Source organism: Eschrichtius robustus, chromosome 2 (assembly GCF_028021215.1).
Source record: "Eschrichtius robustus isolate mEscRob2 chromosome 2, mEscRob2.pri, whole genome shotgun sequence".
Classification (NCBI taxonomy): Eukaryota; Metazoa; Chordata; class Mammalia; order Artiodactyla; family Eschrichtiidae; genus Eschrichtius; species Eschrichtius robustus.
This window is the reverse complement of record NC_090825.1, coordinates 174,127,285-174,147,291: the sequence shown is the minus strand read 5'-3', so window position 1 is coordinate 174,147,291 and position 20,007 is coordinate 174,127,285. Positions and strand designations below refer to the sequence as shown.

General features: G+C 46.4%; 1 protein-coding gene across 5 annotated transcripts in view; it reads right to left on the bottom strand.

The window, feature by feature from the left end:
• Nucleotides 1-496: 496 nt before the first annotated feature.
• The window catches only part of INSR (insulin receptor), a 131,125-nt gene continuing 111,614 nt past the window's right edge, over nt 497-20,007 (bottom strand). For 3 of the 5 annotated variants that reach the window (XM_068537122.1, XM_068537125.1, XM_068537127.1), the window contains 9 exons: nt 16,468-16,627; nt 13,103-13,205; nt 11,608-11,675; nt 8,800-9,044; nt 7,661-7,771; nt 7,413-7,572; nt 4,939-5,068; nt 4,474-4,608; nt 497-1,864 (listed from right to left, as the gene is read on the bottom strand). In XM_068537122.1, coding sequence (XP_068393223.1) covers nt 1,510-1,864; nt 4,474-4,608; nt 4,939-5,068; nt 7,413-7,572; nt 7,661-7,771; nt 8,800-9,044; nt 11,608-11,675; nt 13,103-13,205; nt 16,468-16,627 — 1,467 coding nt within the window. In that variant the 3' untranslated portion in view covers nt 497-1,509. The remainder of the gene's footprint in view (nt 1,865-4,473; nt 4,609-4,938; nt 5,069-7,412; nt 7,573-7,660; nt 7,772-8,799; nt 9,045-11,607; nt 11,676-13,102; nt 13,206-16,467; nt 16,628-20,007) is intronic. The other 2 variants (XM_068537124.1, XM_068537126.1) reach the window with 1 other exon arrangement.

Sequence of the window (20,007 nt, the reverse complement as noted above, 5' to 3'; positions counted from 1 at the left end):
CCACACCTGGCCCAGCTGAGGTCACTGGGCGCAAAGCAGCTTCTGGGAAGTCAGCTCTGAGGACAGTCGGATGCCCTGAGGGCGGAGGGGACCAACAGGCACGTCTTCATATCGCTAGTGTTCTCCAAGTCCCCCTGTGCTGTCCCACTTCGGGATCTGACTGTGCTGTGTTTGCACGATCCCCATAGGACGTGCACACACAGCTGAGGAAGCTCGAGAGGTACATACGTACAGGGAACCAGAAGATCCAAGAGCCACAAGTGTGTTCGAAGGCAGGGCTCAGCTTACCAGAAACCAAACCATCCATCAAACACCATCACCCACATGCTCAGCGTGGCCTGATCACGACGTCCAGAAGGCTTAGCAGCTAACGTGGCTTTAGTCCCAGAAAAATGGATGCCTTGAAAACCAAGGAAAGAGGCCACTGGTGCCTGGCTCCCCCTCCCCACACAGGCAGACAAAGCCCCATGCCCTACCCGCCCCCCGGGAAATGGTCAATAACTTATGAGGCTGATGCTGGAGATTTTTTTTTTTAAATTAAATATGTTACAAATATATTCTCAAAACTCTTCGTCATCTCAGTTCTTCTTTTTTTTTTTTTTTTTTTAATGTCCTGGCTTTGTTTGGTCTTGAAAAGATCCATTATCACTCCAAACGACTCCCATGTCTCCTGGAAAACATTTTTCACCAAAGTTAAGGGAGAGAAGACTCCTGAGGCTAAACTTGGGACTGAAGGAGAATCTTGAGGGCACAGTCTCCCAGTAGATAAGAAGGAAGGGGGGGGGGGAGCAGATCAGGGGCTCACACACTCCAGAAGAGCAGAACCTTCATGGGCTGACCCCCAAAGCGGCCACTCAGCACGCATGATTTGCACACACACACACGCACGCACACGCACGAGTACACACGTGAGCCACACCCCAGGACTACAAAACTATATCCAAAGTACAAAAGCAGCAGCTATTGGTCAATTTGAGGAACTGATTTTGTGAAGGAAAAAAAAAAAAAAATCCTTCTGGATGAAAAAAACTTTCCTGAAGCCCACTCTGCAAAGTTTGGAATTCTACTAGGACAGGGTTTTGGGTTTTTTTTTTTTGTTTTCTTTCTTTCTAACTTTTGTTCCACAAACAAGATTTATGTTTTACACTGTAGCTCAGACACCAGCAAAAAAAAAAAAAAAAAAAACTTTGTAAAAACAGGTGTTTTCTTTCAATCTGCTAGGAAAAAAAAAAAAAAGTAACATCCAGGCTTAAAACCTCGGTGGTCCAAAAGGACAGCAGCCGTGGAAACCCCTTTCCCATCTAGGTTCACAGTTAAGTTCTCAGATGACTAGTCAAATTGGCAATCAAACCAATGTGTTTTAAGTCAGAAGAGGAACAGAAATGGATAGGTATGATCTCTGAGCTCCGTTTGACACTGCGGCTGAGTCGTGTGAAAATCCTGAGTTTTCTGAAGGCCTTCAAACCAGAGGAAAGTGAACACAGGAACCATTCCCCCGAGCAGGGGCCATTAGGAAGGATTAGACCGGGGCAGAGTCAGAATGCGTCCGTTTTTCTTGCCCCCGTTCATGTGGGTGTAGGGGATGTGCTCCTCATAGTTTCTCTTTAGCCCCAGCGCAGACCCTCCATCCCGGCCCCCGGCCTCCTCCCTCTGCGCATGTGACGACCGGTCCAGGGGGACACTCTCCATGTCCTCAAATTCCATCTCCAGCTCCTCGCTCTCGGGCACCTTGTTCTCCTCGCTGTGGAAGAAGGAAACTTCGGGGAAACTGGGGTGCAGCTCGTCCTTGAGCAGGTCGACAATCTCCAGGAAGGTCGGCCGCATCTTGGGGTTGAACTGCCAGCACATGCGCATCAGGTCGGTGCTGCAGGACAGAGGGCACGTGGGGGGTGAGGCGCGGGGCCCCCCGCCAAGCGGCCACCTCCCCACCCCTCGCCTGTGGCCCACACCCACGGGGACAAGTGCCCGGCACCAGAAAGGCGACAGTCAAGCAGAAACAGCGATTCTAGGGGCGCTGAAAGATGGTTTTCTAACGAGAGTCAAGGGGGCTGTCTCATCCCCAAACCAGATCCAGAAGGGCCTCTCCTGATGTTACTACATGCTAAAGACCATGGTTCATCGTCTTGTTTTTCTTTTAATTTTTAAATTTGTATCATTTATTTATTTTTATGCTTTTGGCCGCGCCACCCGGCTTGTGGGATCTTTGTTCCCCGACCAGGAATCGAACCCGTGCCCACTGCAGTGGAACCGTGGAGTCCTAACCACTGGACCGCCAGGGAAGTCCCCATCATTTTTTTAAAAATTGAAGTATGGTTGATTTACAATGATGTGTTAGTTTCAGGTGTACAGCAAAGTGATTCAGTTATATATATATATATATATATATATATATATACACACACACACATATATATAAAAGAATATGTATATTCTTTTCAAGATTATTTTCCCTTATAGATTATTACAAAATATTGAGTATAGTTCCCTGTGCTATACAGTAGGTCCTTGTTGTTTATCTATTTTATATATGGTAGTGTGTATCTGTTAATCCCAACCTCCTAATTTATCCCTCCTCCCCCTTTCCCCTTTGGTAACTGTAAGTTTGTTTTCTATGTCTGTGGGTCTGTTTTCTGTCGGTTCCTCACTCTATATGTACATCCCTGCACCTGATGAGGGCAGCTGGGTGGACTGACCCTAGAGGGCCAGTTCTGAGTGGCTGTCCTGCAGGCCCAGCCCCCGCTCTCTGGAGGGTGGGGGGTGGCAGGCGGGTGGAGACTATGACTTTACCTAGGACAGGCCCCAAGGGCTTGGGATTTCCATTTTACCTCCTCCTTTCCCCACTGTAACTTCTTCTAGGGCAGGGGTTGGCAAACTTCAGCCCTGGACCAAATATGGCCCCCTGAGTGTTTTTGTAAATAAAGTTTTATTGGCACGCAGCCACACCCATCCAATTATCCATCATCCACGGCCGCTTCCAGCTACAAGGCAGAGAGCCACCCAGCCCACAAAGCTGAAAATATTTACACTATGGCCCTTTAGAGAAAAAGTTTGCAGGCCCCCCACCCTAGGGTCTACATGTAATCTCCCTGGTCCTGGAACTACACCTAGCTGCTAATTGGCTTGGCAAGGAAAGGCCCTTCATGAAGAGATGCTTAAAAATATTTTACTCAGAGTTTCTAAGTAACTCTGCTTCATATTTTTTTTTTTTTGGCATATGAGGTTTCTTCAAACTACGTTTTCTAAACAGCTATCTTATTCTTTTGAGGATGAAGCATCAAAATGGCCTCTCTCCATGGATTTTTTTCAGGAGGGCAAAGTTTTTTCTTAAGAAACACTGATAAGGGAATTTATATGCAGTAAATGCTTATTGTAGAAAGTTAGAAAACACCCAAAAATATGGAGAAAATACAGCTTGCGCACAACTCTCCTTCAGATATAACCTCTTGTCTTTTCTATCTGGATACATTTGGAAATGTAATTTACACACATTTATTACACTTATTTTAACATAAGCTAATCCAGTGAGTTATAAAATATATCATAAGCATCATCTGAAATGTCAATTTCTGTTTCGTATTATTTTATCAATTTACTTGGCAGTTCTCACATTGTTGCATGCTTTGATCATTTCTTTTTTTTTTTTTTTTGAGATTTAAATAACATTGCTGTGAGTAGCTATGACAACAGGGTGATAAGAAAGATTATCTAACCATACCACTGACAGAATTGAATATCAAAACGCTCCCTTCTTTCCTGCCTCTCTCCCTCCCTCCTTCCCTTCCTTCCTTTCTTCCTTCCTTCTATTGCTAGTTTAGGAAGATAGTACTTTCTTTATTTTACTTTACATTTATTGGACTATTATGACGCTGGATAATTTGGTAAGTGTTTAATGATGTGCATTTGGTGTTTGTGTTGTACAGTTGTTCCTACAACAAAAATTTAAGACATATATTGGGAGGGGAATATGTCATACATACTCCTGACGATTTTTTTTTTTTAGTGTTTATGCTCAGTGATTTCTTTTTTCCACTTTTAATGAGATATAATTGAGATATACCACTGTATTATTTTCCTGACAAAAATGTTAAGTGTATAAAGAATAGAGAGTTAAACCTAAGTCTCCACTCCAGCTCCCCAGTTTCCTTCCCAAAGTAACCACTGCTGTGCAATTTCCTATACAACCTTCCAAAAATATGAAACGCAATAGAGCATACATCTAAAGATATAATACACAAACACAAGCATGTATGTAGACACAATATGCAAACACAAGTGTGCATGCAAAGATGCAGCAGGCAAGCACAAGCACACATACATCATAAATGGAATACAAACACAAGTGTGCGTGCAAAGAAAAAAATCTGCAAACACAAAGACATGTAGACATACGATACACAAACATGAGTATCCAGGCAAAAGGGCAAAGACTTTTGAATGAGCACCTCACACGCTGTACCCCATTTCTACACTTACACTCTCTCTGGACAATTGTCGGGTTGATCCAGATACCCTCCATCCATGACAAATTTTAACACCTGCTCGTTTGATAGGCCTTGGTAAGGCTGTTCTGCCAAGCTGGTAATTTCCCAAAGGACCACACCAAAGGACCTGCCAATGACAGTCGGGAATAGTAATAAAGAAGCCGTTAAAATACACACAACACACACACACACACACCCCTTCTTGGTTTACTAGAACCTGGTTGGCCAGTTCACTAAACAATTCATGCTGCAGCTCAGAAATGCCTATAAGATTAGTGTCCATTGGAATGTCACAGTAGCTGTGCAAGGGTCCCCAGACATGCCATCCCTTCTTTTTCTAGATGGAGAAGCCCTGAGGAAGGCAGTTTTTAAGTGACCCCTCTCGCACTGGTCATATTAGCAGAGCAACCTGGAATTCAAGTGCAGTGTTCTGTCCACCAACCCACACATGACTCACCACATGTCCGAAGAAGTGGTAAAGACCCCGTCCTTCAGGGATTCGGGTGCCATCCACCGCACGGGGAGCAGACCCTTTCCCCCTTTCCGGTAGTAATCCGTTTCGTAGATGTCTCTGGTCATTCCAAAGTCTGACAACAAACAGTAGTTCACATGTTCTTAGCCTTCCGCCTGTGGCCAGCTGTCTGCCATCTTTTCTGCCCCACCCCTCGTAGAGCCCTCAGATGAAGGCACCTGCCCCAGGTGTGAGCTCACCTGCCTCAGGTGTGTGCTCACCTGGGTCACAGCCAGATCCAGTGAGAATGGATTCTGAGGGTACTCATGGGGATGTGGAGGGAGAGGATGGGCCACCATTTAAAGGGAAAGAAAAAGAACCACCAAGTAGCAAAGAAGTGATGTTCTGACCTGGAGCTTGGGAATGTCACCCTCAGCAATGCCTTCTTCCTACCCATGACCTCACAGGCATCCCAAACTGAACTTTTCACGCTCTGCAACCAACCTACTGTTCACCACTGGATCTGGTCCCACCACCCACCCAGCTGCCCAGCCAGAAACCCAGTGCTGGGTCTTCCCTTGGCCACCCCCTTTCCTCACACCCCACAGAAAAGACAGTGGTGAGTCCTGCCCCCTCGCCCTCCACATCTCTCTCTGGTCTGTTCCTCTCCACAGCCCTGGACGCCCCCAGGCCCGCCACCGTCTCTCACCTGCAGGACCCTCCCTCCATCCTGACCCTGACAGCCCACTGCCCAAGAGAAGCTACATAAATAGGATCATGTCACTTCCTGCTTCACACTGGCTACGTAGGATAACATTGAGATGACCTACCATGACCGACAAGGACCTTCCCAGTGTGGCTCCTGCTTCTCTCCTCAACCTCACATCTCACACTGCTCTGCTCCCCTCTGCGTTCACCTTATTCACACCACATCAGCCATCCTTCCAACCTCACAGCCTCTGCACGTGCTGTAGCTCCCCCTGAGACGCCATCTCTCAGGGCAACTTCTGACCCTGCAAGTCTTGGTTAAAACGTTGCCTCCTTACAGAGAGAGAGGCCTTTCCTCTCCATCATGAACTGAACCCTTTACTTCCTTCAGTGCTCTCTTCCCAGTCTCCATCATCTTATTTACACGCCAACTATTTCACTGTTCATCTAGAACAGCTCTGCCCAGTAGAACTTTCTATGATGATGAACGTGGTCTATACCACACTGTCCAATATTGTTCAAGGTTCCCAGTTCGACTGATGGACTTAATATTTTATTTTACCTTACTGAATTTAAATTAATGTAAATTAGTTCACTGGATTTTAGTTATTTTATTTTACTTTACTGAATTTATTTATTTATTTATTTTACTTAATTAACTTCATTTTATTTTACTATACATGGAATCTAAAAAAACAAAAAATTGTTCTGAAGAACCTAGGGGCAGGAAAGGAATAAAGATGCAGACGTAAAGAATGGACTTGAGGACACAGGGAGGGGGAAGGGTAAGCTGGGACGAAGTGAGAGAGTGGCATGGACATATATACACTACCAAATGTAAAATAGATAGCTAGTGGGAAGCAGCCGCATAGCACAGGGAGATCAGCTGGGTGCTTTGTGACCACCTAGAGGGGTGGCATAGGGAGGGTGGGAGGGAGATGCAAGAGGGAGGAGATATGGGGATATATGTATACGTATAGCTGATTCATACTGTTATACAGCAGAAACTAACACACCATTATAAAGCAATTATGCTCCAATAAAGGTGTTAAAAAATTAATTTAAATTATTTTACTGAATTTAAGTTAATCTAAATTAGTTTACTGAATTTAAATTATTTATTTTTACTTAATTTCATTTTATTTTACTGAATTAATTTCATTTTATTTTACTGAATTTAAACTAATTTAAATTAGTTTACTACATTTTAATTTTTTTATTTTATTTTACTGAATTTAAACTAATTTAAATTAGCTTACTACATTTTAATTATTTTATTTTATTTTACTTAATTTATTTTATTTTATTTTACTGAATATATTTTATTTGATTGAATTTATTTTATTTTACTGAATTTAAATTAGTTTAAATCAGTTTACTGAATTTAATTTATTTTATTTTACTAAATTTTATTTTATTTTACTGAATTTACATTAAACACAGTGGCCAGTGGCTACTGTGCTGGATGGTGCAGATAAAAACTGCAAGCTGCAAATAAGAACTGCAAGCTGCACAAGAGCAGAAAAATCACGGCGACTCATTCAACCTCGCCCCCGTAACACCTCCTGCAGCGGCTGGCACAAACACTACTTAAAGAAGTGAACGAGTGAATTAATGAACCAATGCAATTAAATTACAGCATGAGGACTAGGTCCCCGTCCGAACCCTGCCCCTTCCCAATATTAGAAAAGACTGAAGCACTTGCTATAGACAACTCCTCCTGAAATCGGAAGGCCTGGCCCAGACATTTCAAAGCAGAAAGGCAGACGCACCTCCAATTTTGACGGTAAAATCGTGGGCGACCATACAGTTTCGAGCTGCGAGGTCCCGGTGTACAAACTTCTTGGCGTTCAGGTATGCCATCCCGTCGGCGATCTCCGCAGCCATCTGAATCATCTCTTGCAGGGTAGGGGGAGGGCGGCCGGGGTTATTCTAAAGTCGAAACATGGGGTCGTGTTCAGCGACACCAGTGCCCGAGGCCGGCAGCGGACACCCCACCGGGCACCTGGAGGCAGCTCACCTCGGCCTCAGGCCGCAGGGAACGGAGGTAGCTCTTCAAGTCCCCGTGAGCCATCAACTCCATCACCACCAGGGTCGGCTGGCCTTTGGATACCACCCCCAGGAGGCGGACCTGTGGAACAAGCATGGGGGGGAGGGGCGGGGGGGCGGTTCTTGGATGAGGGTCTGTGGGAAGATGTCCACTCACCCGGGTCTCCCTGTCTGGTACCTACATCACACACAGCACCCTGCTCCTGAGTGGACTGTGGAAAGCCCTGGTCTGCCCCGCTGAAACACCAAGGTCCATGTCTTGTTGGGTTGGGGAGTGGGAGAATTCAGAACTCACAGTCTGGTGGGAGGGGGGGAAGCAGACAGACCTGCCCCCACACAGCACAACATGTCAAGGCAAACCCTCGTATCTCTGAACGCAAAGGCCCACTTCCAGGCCTTCACATAGCTGTTTCCACTGCCTGACCCTCTGTCCCCTCGCCTGAGCTGACTGTCCTCAGCTGATCTGTCCACACGGCTCGGTCCCTACACTCTGAAGTCTTTGCTCAAATATACCTTCGCCACTGCTGCATTCCCAGTTCCCCAACTCTGCCCTCCTCTCCCCTGTTGCCATAGTATCATATCCTTGTGGACAACATCATTAATCTACTGGGTTTAGATTCTGTCTCCACCCGCGGGATTGAGAGCTCCAGGAGGGCAGACGTCTGCTGCATCCCGGAGAGGAGAATGGAGTTCAGTACAGAGCAGGTGCTCCTGGAATATGCGTGGGGCAAGGATGAAAGGACACAGGCTCAAGCAGAAATTAAGGGACCGTGGTGGGAGCAGAAAGGCAGGGAGAGTCTGTGCTGACTTGGGGGAGCAGGGAAGGGGTGGACCACTGTGTTTAAAGGTTACAAAGGAGCCAGGAAGAGGGAAGAGATGGAAGATTCTGGAAAGCAATGGGACAGTGAAAAGGGTCTTGCTCTGAGTGAGGTGGGAGAGGATGGGATTTGAGAAATGAGAAGGGAAGGGCCACCTTTGTTTTGGATGTTCGGCAGAGTCGGGGCTGGGCAGGAGGTCCACACCCAGCATCCTCACTGCTCTATGCAATAGGAGGAAGGACAGGTATTAAAGGAAGACTTTTTCTCCTCCTGGAGCCAACTCGGGACTCACCACGTGGTGGCAGGTGAAGCCCTTCATGACCGAGGCCTCGTTGAGAAATTCGATCCGCTCTCGCAGGCTGGCGGACTCGTTGACCGTCTTCACCGCCACTCGGGTCTCCGCCTCGCCCTTGACAATGTCCCTGGCGTTGCCCTCGTACACCATGCCGAAGGAGCCCTGCCCCAGTTCTCGCAGCAGCGTGATCTTCTCTCGAGGCACCTCCCACTCATCCGGCACGTACACAGAGCAGGGAAACACTACACCTCACTTATCTACACAGTACCCCTGTAGGATCCCTCAGGGGTCCCTGGCCATCTCCCACCTGAGCTCCCCCTCCCAAACGTTCACTAAGCGACTCCTGTGATCCAGACCCTGTGCCGGGCAGTGGGCACAGAGCCAGGAACAGGACAGGCAGAGACTGGGGAAGGAGTCCAGGGTTCTGGCCAGTAAATGCTGAGCTGAGCCTGCATCCCCATCCTTTCTGTCTGATTTCAGAGCCCTGCTACCAAAGGATGCTAATTCCCATCTGAGCCTGTTCTTTCTGCAAAGTACCAAGGGGATAGGGGATGACCCTATCTGACAGGTGAGTGAGCTCACCCAAGACCACCCAGTGCCAGGGGATCTGCAGATGGGGTGCAGCCACATAAGTGAGAACAGAAGAACCACCCAGCCAAGCACTGCCCGGGTGGCAAACCCACCAAATGGTGTTTGTTTTAAGCCACTAAGTTTGGGGTGGTTTGTTATGCAGCAAATAATCTGCAGACAAATACACAAAGTCCTCATAAGAAAAGCCAAGATGTTTTCTGCCCTCCTCTTCACCTGTTACGGGCTGAACTGTGTCCTTAGCAAATTTATATGTTGACATCCTAACCCTGGTATCTCAGAATGTGACTGTATTTGGAGATGGAGTCTTTACAGAGGTGATCGAGGTAAAATGAGGTCATTAGGGTGGCCCTAATCCAGTCTGACTGGTGTCCTTGAAGAGGAGATCAGGACACAGACACACACAGAGGGAAGACCATGTGAGGACACAGGGAGAAGACGGCTGTCTACAAGCCAAGGAGAGAGGCCTCAGGAGAAACCAACCCTGCTGACCCCTTGATCTCAGACTTCCAGCCTCCAGGACTGTGAAGAAATCAAACTGTTTACTAAGCCACCCAGTCTGATCACAGCAGTCCGAGCGACACGATACGGTCACCAATGGCTCTTTCAAGGACATTGGATCAGACAAGCCTTCTGCACCCAAATGAAGTCACAGATGCTCACTGGGGGCCCCTCAGGGTTCTGAGCTTGGACCTTTCCCTGTGTGTATCCCTTGGCCCAGAACTTCCTGGCCTTAAAGACCCATGAGCCCCAATTTCTAGCTTTCACTTAGTACCCCTGTGCTCTCAGCCACTGCTGCATCCCCGGAAGGAAGCAGGACAGTAGGGTGGAGAGGTGGTCCTGAGGTTCAGCTTCCCCATCTCCGAGACGGTTAACAATGCCATTCTCAAACAGGCAGAGGAGGCTCTGGATCAACATTCGTCCCCCCCCTGCTCCTGGGCTCTGTGCATATTCCCACTTGGAATAAACTCCTTGTCTAGTTTCTCTATTCTGATGCTTTGAGGTCTTGCTGAGCCTGCCAGGACCGCCCATCCCAGGGGTGGCCAATTCCTACAGACAGTAAATGACGTGCCTGTGAGCCCACTTTTCATATGCAAACCGACCAATCCACAGCCCACACCCCAACCCCCTCCGTGATCGGCCTGTCACACTCTTGGCCACTATCCCCCTGCCCTGATCACCCCAGGGCCAGTTTGCAGACAACCAAGGACAGCCCCTATGCCCCAGACCCTGCTGAAACAGTTCAAACTAGCTCATCCTATGTCTTACCCTGCCTGATCTCTCCTTTCCCATGGAAAAGACAATAAAGCCTCTTGCCCACGTTTTTCCCTCCTCTCCCTCTGCTGACCCTGGTGCTTCCCCATGTGGCCCTGCCTCCTGTTTCTCCGGACTCTGTGAGCCTAAACTTCTTCCTCACGATAGTCACTTGCAGGTCTGCATGTCTTTCTTATCAGACTTATTTAAAACAAATCCCAGGTACCCTTAAAAACACCACCCCTGTACCCCAAGGCAGCATCCTGCCAGGCGATGGTGTTCATGCCTTGAAAGTCACTTTTTGAATTTGCTGCATGAAGCATTTTAGAAACTTGTAGTGCAGCCGCTGCCTTCACATCTGAAGGAACAGCCAAGCCTTTTCTTCAGGGGTCACTCACTGCCTTTTGGTACAATCCAGGGGAATACGGCCATTGATCCTGCCATATCAGCATCAGCCTCACACCCATGGCCAGCTGCCAGCAATAGCAGGTGTGCCCCTGGTACACACCCAGCCTCCCACCTTCCCCATCTTGTCCCTGCTTCTTGCCTGCCCCATCCCTGATCCCCAGTCTCTCACCTTGGCTTCTGATTCCCACCTCCGAGCCTGGATGACCAGTTTGGTCACCACTTTCTGGCTCTGACCCTCGGCACTCTCTCTGACACAGGATCCAAGCTCTATACCCCCACAGCTGGGGCACCAAGTTCATGGCCTCTCAGCCAAGCCCAAGCATGGGTCCCAGACCAGCTAGATCAGCCCATTCTAACAAGTGCCAGACGGCAGGTGTCCGACTGCTCCTGGTAACAGGGTTTCTGCAGCAAGGGGCAGGTCTGCAGACTCAACTGAACAAAAGGACTCTTCTCAGTCCCCCAGGGTATCAACCCTTGACTGTCACTTGACAGTGATGGCAAAGGAAACTGAACAGCGGGATACTGGTCACCCACAAGGGAGGGGATCATACTCACCATCACTGGCACTGAGGTACTCGGGGTTTGAAGAAGCATACAGTGGTCCCAGTGGCCCATCCGGCTGCCTGGATGAGAAAAATGGAGACATTCCATCTTGATATCCTCACAGAACTCTGTGGGTCATTAGCGGGAGGTTACAGCCTCCCCAGTGCAAACAGCCACCCTTATTAACAGCATGCACGTAATCCTGGATACAGTTTGGGGTGAGGATGGGGGACCCTTATTTTTTTTAGCAGAAGCCCATCAGATGGCTACTTAAGTGCATCACCATGGAACTGCTCACTCATAAACTACAATTTATGGTTGTCAATATAACATCTAAAGACTGCTCATCCACTGCTGTTCTGGAACCATCTCGTTCCAGCTTATAAGAAACAACTGTTGAGTTTTCAGGAAATTTGCAAGCCAGTTGTTAAATACAACCACCATTTAAAATTAAATTACACAGGCTTACAGTTAAATACATTATATTCAAAGCAAAGGTAATGAATATTCAAAACCAATTATCATACTACCTCTTACTTTGATGGACTGGACACTCTTCAGCCCTTCTGTATTACCTTATTTATTTATATGATTGCATCCATATGGCAGAAATACTATATATCTGTGATTGACTGCCTATCTCTTCCCAACTCTGCGTTCAGTGACGTCATGTCTGTAGCTTGCAATTGCCCACGGTGGGAATATTCACAGCGGGGATAAATAGGCAAATGCTACATACCAAGACCGATTTATTGTTCCGTTGTACATCCAGGCTTGAGAAAGTGATGGCAAAAATGTCAGTAATGTGGATTAAGCTTAAACGTGTGTCATCTCTGTAGCCATGACATTGCCAATGGCACGAAAATTGAGGAAATGTGCTTTCAGTATTTAAAAATTATTATCTGATTCTGCAAAAGTCATTCCTATTGTCGATGAACGTATATGCCTTATTTCATTTTTATTTTGTTCTTTAATGTAAACAAAAAAATCAACATTCATCTTGGAACTACAGCCGTTCATCAGTCGCACTCATAGGTTGGTTATAGATACAAAGGTTCAGGGGAAAAAAAATTGACAAAAACATTGGGTGAGGATCAACTGGCTGTAGGGAATTTATGATAGTGAGTATCGTATATTGTACTATGATCATTATCTGTAAATTGCATGCTATGCATCCTTTAGATCAGTAAGATTTACAGTCTATTTATTTATTTATTTATTTTAAAAATATTTATTTATTTATTTTTCATTGCGCTGGGTCTTAGTTGAGGCAGGCAGGCTCCTTAGTTGTGGCATGTGAACTCTTAGTTGCAGCATGCATGTGGGATCTGGTTCCCTGACCAGGGATCCTACCGGGGCCCCCTGCACTGGGAGCGTGGAGTCTTATCCACTGCGCCACCAGGGAAGTCCCTACAGGAAATTTAGATATAACTCTATCTACGTGTAGGGCTACTTTTCCCCGAGAGAGCTGATTGTTAACCATTTACCAGAACACCTCCGTGCTCACCTCTTTCTCAGGAATAGATAAATACTTCCGATCACAACACTGAAGAGAAAGACAAAGATGAGGGGGCCGATGATAATTTTTGCAATATTTGATGGCACGTCTACTGAAATAGAATAAGAAAATATAGGTTTCACGTCAAAATGTGTTCACATCAAAGGTCACACCGGAAAACACATCTACATGTCCAATGGGCCACTGGAGAATGTCCCCCTTCTCCAGTCCCTGAACCTCTCCTGCGGTGACCCCAGACCACTGCCCATCACCAGCTTTTCTCCCTTCACCATCGAAGGCCACCTTCATGGGCACACAACCCAAGCCATCAGGCAGGTCCCCACACTCAGAAGGTTCTGCTCTCTGTTTAATGCTCTATTGTCCCTGTCTGGAAAGTCTTAATAATTTTTAAAGAAGGAGCCCTGCATTTTCACTCTGCACTGGACCCTACAAATTAAATAGCTTATTTTAATCCCAACAGCACCTCTGGCAGATGAAAAATTCACCAGAAGTGCCCTGTGTTTGCTGGGGGTCGTCCCAAAAAACTAAACCAACTGAAGAAATGCTATGTAGCCTTAATTCTTTTTAATTCATACACAAGGCTGAGTTGTCTATAATTACAAATGCATCCATGTATTCCGACTCTTCCAAGCCAAGGAAGAAAGTGAGTTCTGGGAAGCCAGAGAAGGAACCTCGTCCTTCAGGTCTTTAATAATAGTAGTTTACTGAACACTTGGGAACACGCCAGGCACTGTTTGAAGTGCTTTGCCTGGGAGATCTTAATTAATCATCCCATAAACCAAGGTGGGAGGTGCTATGACCAACGCCAGTTAACAGATTGGGAAACAGAGGCTCAGAGAGGTGAGGGGTCATGCCCAAGTCCGAGAGCTGATCCACGGTGGAGCAGGGATTTGAACTCGGGCCATCTGAGCAAGTTCTTGACCACCGTTCCATGCTGCCTTTGGTGGCCATCTCTATCCAGAGACATCTCATCCTCCTGGACCTCCCTGAATTGACAGCAAACTTTCTCCTTCCACCTCTGGTGGCTCCTGGCATGGAGAAAGCCTCCCTAAATATTTGCTGATTGAATGGGACGTGAAAAATGGAAACCGTCTGGTCACGTGCCATGGTTGGCAATGTCCCTCCTCCCCATCCCTTGGCAGGGGAAGCTGGAGGCTACTGATTGCTTGGAACCCAACACATCTCAGGGTAGAATCTGAGATCCATGCTGCCTGCCCCACCCCGTCTCTGTGTCCCAGATCCCACAGTCCTTAGATTCCAGTGGCCACCAGAATTAGGGTGCGGGAAGGGAAGCACCCAGAGTGCAAAATTTGAGAGGAACTCTTGCGCTTGGCCATGCCAGGGCAGAGTCAGCCCCTGAGGGTGAGTGCCTCTTTAAATTTTGTACCCTAGGTGTCTTGCTTGCCTCCTTGTTATTTAAGAAAGAATTTTTTAAAGTAATCTAATGTGTCAAACATTTAATTCTCCAGATTTTTTGCTATTGTTAGTAAGCAGTGCTGGATTTCCTTGAACATTTATCTTTTTTGGACATCTCTGATCACTTCCTTAGGATGAATGTCTAGAGCCAGCACTGCTGGCTGAAATAGTAAAAGCCTTTGTAAGCTTTTCTGATACATACTATTAAAGGACTACATTTTAGGACTCGTCTACCATGAAACAGAATGTCCGTGTGTCTGCACTCTTGGACAACACTAAGTACATAATTAAAAAACAGAAACAAACAAAAACCTTGCCAGTTTGATAAGCTAAAAATTCTTATCTCATTTTGATTTGCTTTTTTTTCTTTTGGTGTGGTTTTGTGTGAGGTTGGATCTTTTTTTCCTTACATTCTGTATTTTTTCTATTTCTTTTTAAATAGGTTATTTACATCCTTTGCTTATTTTGTGTGAGGACATATATCTTTAACTCATAGGAGACATATATACATACTCATTTTGTATGAAAGATATTAACTCTGTCAATGGTGTTACAAATGTTTTTCCCACTTTGATATTTTCCTTTGAATTTTATTCATGGTGTCCCTCCAAATCCTTGAAAACTCGTGAGTCTTAGGAATGTCTTTGTCATTGATGATCCCCTTGGAACATACCTGAGTTTATGCTAAGACATGAGATGGTTCGGGATGGGGGGGCTGGTCACCAGAAAACCAAGTGCGTGATTAGAGGGGTGGGGTGGCCTCCAGACAGGGGGAGGGGTTGGAGATGGAGTTCAATCATGTGGTCAGTGCTTCAACCGATCACATCTGTGTAGTGAAACCCCAATAAAAACTCAGTTCACCAAAGCTCAGAGGCTTTGGTTCCTGGCTGGTGAACACATCAGTATACCAGGAGGTGATGTGTCCTGATTCCATGGGGAGAAGACACAGGAGCCGTGTCCAGGACCCTCCTAGCCTCCACCCTATGTGGCTCTTTCTTTGGGTGGTCCTGACTTACATCCTTTGTAATAAAACTGTCATTGTCATATAGCATTTTCCTGAGTTCTGTGAGTCATTCTAGCAAATGATCAAATCTGATGGGGCTGTGATAACACCCAAATTTGTAGCCAGCCAGTCAGAAGTGCAGGTGGCCTGGAGAACCCCCAAAACTTGCATCTGGCATCTGAGGTGAGGGCAGTCTTGGTGGGAGCTATGCTCTTTTTAATTTGTAGAGTCTGTGCTAACTCCAGTGGAAAGCATCAGAATTGTAGTGCTATATATCTGGGTGGTGTCAGAACACTGACGTTCCCACCCAAGTTCCCACTCTTCCTGGTCTAGAATCTCCCTTCCTTCCAAGTGTCTGGGTTCCTACCGCATGTCGGGCTGAACATCTTCTGCCCCAACTCATACATTCTTCTAGTTTCCGCCAAGATATCACCACTTCCAGGAAGCACTCCCTAACCAGCTCAGCTCTCCCCACCTCTCCTCACCCTACTGTCCACAGCATGTCCAGCTCACCCAATGGCAGCACTTCCTGCCTGCAGGCCAAGAGCACACCCAAGGCTGAGCAGATAAGTGCCCACATCCTCCCTTGGAGGGCATGGCCTACCTAAAAACAAAGATGAAGACACCAGTAACAGGAGCTAATGTGTTTACCAGATATGCCCTGTGCCAGCCACTTGACATTCATGATGTCATTGAAACGTCCCTTCACCTCCAGAGGTGGTCCTAGTATTATATCCATGATCAGATGAGGAAGTGTAGGCTCAGAGAGGGCATGCCTCTTGCCCTGGTCACACAGCAGCAGCCGTTGGACCCAGGAGTCAAGACAGAGCCAGTACCCACAGCCTCCATGCTTCCCCAACCATCCTTTGAAATGTTCTGCCGTGTTCAGCACCAAGCACAGACCCTACCAGTCGAAGTGGCCGTGCAGACTTACAATAGTCTGTGACGTAGAAATAGGTGGCTTCCGTCCAGGAGCCATTGCCCGCCAGGGAGGTGGCCCGAACTCGCACACTGTAATTCCCGGGTGGCAGACCACGCAGCCTGCAGCCCCGCTCCAGAGCAAAATGCCTGCGGGAGACGCAGAGGTGCAGCTCCTAGAAGACAAGGATCCCACTCAGAAATGACATGGACGGAGTTAGGCACAAACACTGCAATAGGCAAGCGACTTTGAGACTCGAGGAATTACAGAACCTTAGCTCTATGGATAAGGCACAGACAGAGAGGTTACCATTGATACATGATACGTGATAACAGCCAATCTTCCTAAACCACAGCCAAGTATGTGGCTCAGATCATGTCATTTAATTCTTATAACCACCTCATGCTTAGCCTTATGTTAGAAACAAGAAAACTGAGGCTTGGGGTGGAGGTCTGGCAAACGTTTGCTGTAAAGGGCCAGAGAGTAAATATTTTTGGCTTCAAGGGGGCCAGACGGTCACTGTCACCAACTCAACCCGGCCATCATAGCTCGAAAGCAGCCAGAGATGGATCCTGAATCCTGAATCTATAACATCCGTAAACAAATGAACGTGGCTGTGTGCCCACAAAACACGGTGGGTGCTGAAAGCTGAACTTCGTAGAAATTTACACATGTCAAGAGATGCTATTCTTCTTTGGATTCTTTTCAACCATTTGAAGATGTGGAAGTGATTCTTAGCTCACGTGCTGCACAAAAACAGGTTTTACATAAATAGTTTGCCCTCCCCTGATTGGGAAGCTGAAATGATTTGTCCCAGATCTCATAGCTGGTAAGTGGCAGGGAAGCCCTTGAACCCAAAACTGTCTGGCTCCAAACCTCTCCTTGAAACCACCATGGGGTATTTTCACCAGGACTCCAGAAGGTCAGGAAAAAAGGGACCCAGATCACCTAAATCACCTAAGAGCCAACCGGTTGCATGGGCTTAATGTCTTAAGGACAAATTTTAAAACACCTTCCTTGCCTTTTGATTTATGTTACCATCATTAAAAGAGTTGGGATCTACTTAAACGTCTGGCAAGAAGAGAGGAGATAAGTAAAGCATACATGTCCCAGCAAGAAACATGTAAAAAGAAAGAAACCCAGAGCTTATTAGGAAAGGCGTGAGGCTCACTGGGAAATATGACCACGAAACCTGCAAACATCGGCCAGATTTTGAAAACTTTCCAAAACAGCTCCAGGCTAATAGTGCATGCAGAGAACTGGACTGGAAAATTTCAGGAAGGAGTGGAGAGACAGAGAAACATAAAAACTCCCGTGCTTATCATGTGACAATAACAGCAAGAAAACAGATCGTGCTGGCGGCAGGGGTGGGGAAGTCTAGTCCAAAGGTTCTTCCAAGTAGAATGAGTCACCAAGTGGAAAGGGACAAATAAGCAAATATAGACACCAAAGGTAGCTGCTATCCGGGATAAAGGGGAAATACATCCTACAGTGCTGGTCATGTACCTCGAGGGGTGGGGACGGAGAAGGGAGCATGATGGAAGGAGCTAGGGGCAGCTCTCTCCATAGACACCAAAAAAGCAAAATAAAAAGCAAAACAAGAAGCAAATCTGATGAAGAGTGACAAAGCCAATTATAGAAGTTTGTGCAAACAAGAGAAAAAAAAAAAAAAACAAACAGCTCAAAACTGCAAAAACGTACTGAAGCAAAGGATATAAGTGCACAAAAACTGAAAATAGATGCTCTTTCCAGGATGGGAGTGGTCCCTGGTACCAGGGTCCCCCAAGGTGGGAAGGGAAGTGGTGAGGGGAAAAATGACTCTAATGCAAGGTGCAAGGAGAGGCAGAATCAAAAACAATGCAGCTAGAGGTGATTTTGGCTGTTAAACTAGCAAATAAGGGGAAAAAAGGACCTCCCACCAAATGCTGGAGAGAATTTTGTAAAACTAGCAAAATCATATCCCAACAGCACAAACGGTATAAAAATAGTTTTTTATATTACTTTTTACTTTATCAAAGCGATGCTAGACAATTATGGAAAATGGAGATAATCGCCCAGTTTTGCTTATAAGTTTTTTTTTCTTTTAACATATTGTAACCTCTCACTCCTAATTTTCCCTCTATCCCTCTGTTCCCCTAAAGAGCAAATAGGGCTCGTCTGTCTAGGATCAGGGTCGGGCTATGCAGGGCAGAGGTGATGGTGGAGATTGGTGGTACGGATTCCTACTGGCAACACTTGGGCTTCAGGAACGAGAAAGGCAGGCCAGTGAAGGCGGCTGCGAGAAGTTAGGGTTGAGTCCAATGCCAGTATGGTAACAACTGTCCCAGTTTACCCAGATTATCTTGGGATGCAGGACTTCAATACTCAAACCTGGGAAATTCCAGGCAAATGGGGATGAGTTGGCCTCAGTAGCAGAGACCTGTCTCCATGGAGACAGAAAGCAGATTAGTGATTGCCAGGGCCCGGAGGAATAGGAAGCAGGGAAGATTGGGGGTTGATGGCTAAGGAGGTGGGCTTTCTTTGCTGGGTGACGAAAATATTCTGCAATTGTGGTGATGGTTGCACAACTGTGACTATATTAAAAATCATTGAATTGTATGTGTTAAATGGGTGTATTTTATGGTATGTGAATGTACCTCAATTAAGCTGTTATTTTAAAACCCTCATGCCTGAGCCAATCAGCACACAGCACTGTCATGGTCATATGATTGGGTGTCACGTGACCTCAGCATGGCTGGAAATGCTGGGACACAGACTCTCTCTTCCTCTAGGCTTGGCACTGAGAGGATATGAAGATTGGAACCCCTAAAATCACAGGACAACCAGAGGCTGCTGGGATCACTGGAGGGACCCCTTGAGATCCAACAGATCCAAAGGAATTCTGGATCCAGCTCTGCCTGATCTCCTTCAACTGTTCAGTTATGGGAGCTAATAAGCTTCCCTTCTGTCATAAGCTACTTTGGATGGGGCGGTGGTGGGGGGGGGGCAGCGGTGTTTATTGGCTGCTGGTGGAAGATGAAGAATAACAGCTTGGAAGATCTAAAATCCAGAGCCTGTAATCTCAACCTCTACATTATACTGGACAATGGTCACCCCCAACATCATTTTAAAGGGCTGTACATCCACGAGTTTTATGGATATACCATCCTCTATGTATCCATTCTCCAATGGACAGACATCTAGTGGCTTGCACTTTTTGCTAGTGGTGAAAATCTTATGCATAAAGCTTTACCACCACCCCAAATTTGAATTATTTCCTTAGAACATATGGGATTGATATATATGGGATAAGATATCAAATAAACTCTGCAATAACGGCTCCCTATGAATCATGCCTCTCTTTATACACCCCTGAGGGCTCCCCTCCTATACTGATGCTGGGCTTGGCCACTGGACTCACGCTGGTGCACATTTTTCCTTGTTTCTTTTGACAACGCTCTGCAGGACATATAAAAACAGGCCGAGGGTCAGATTTGGCCCACAGTTGATAGTTTGCAGATTTCAGTTCTAAATCATCATCAAAGCTGAATATTTGGACATCAAGAGATGTGGTCC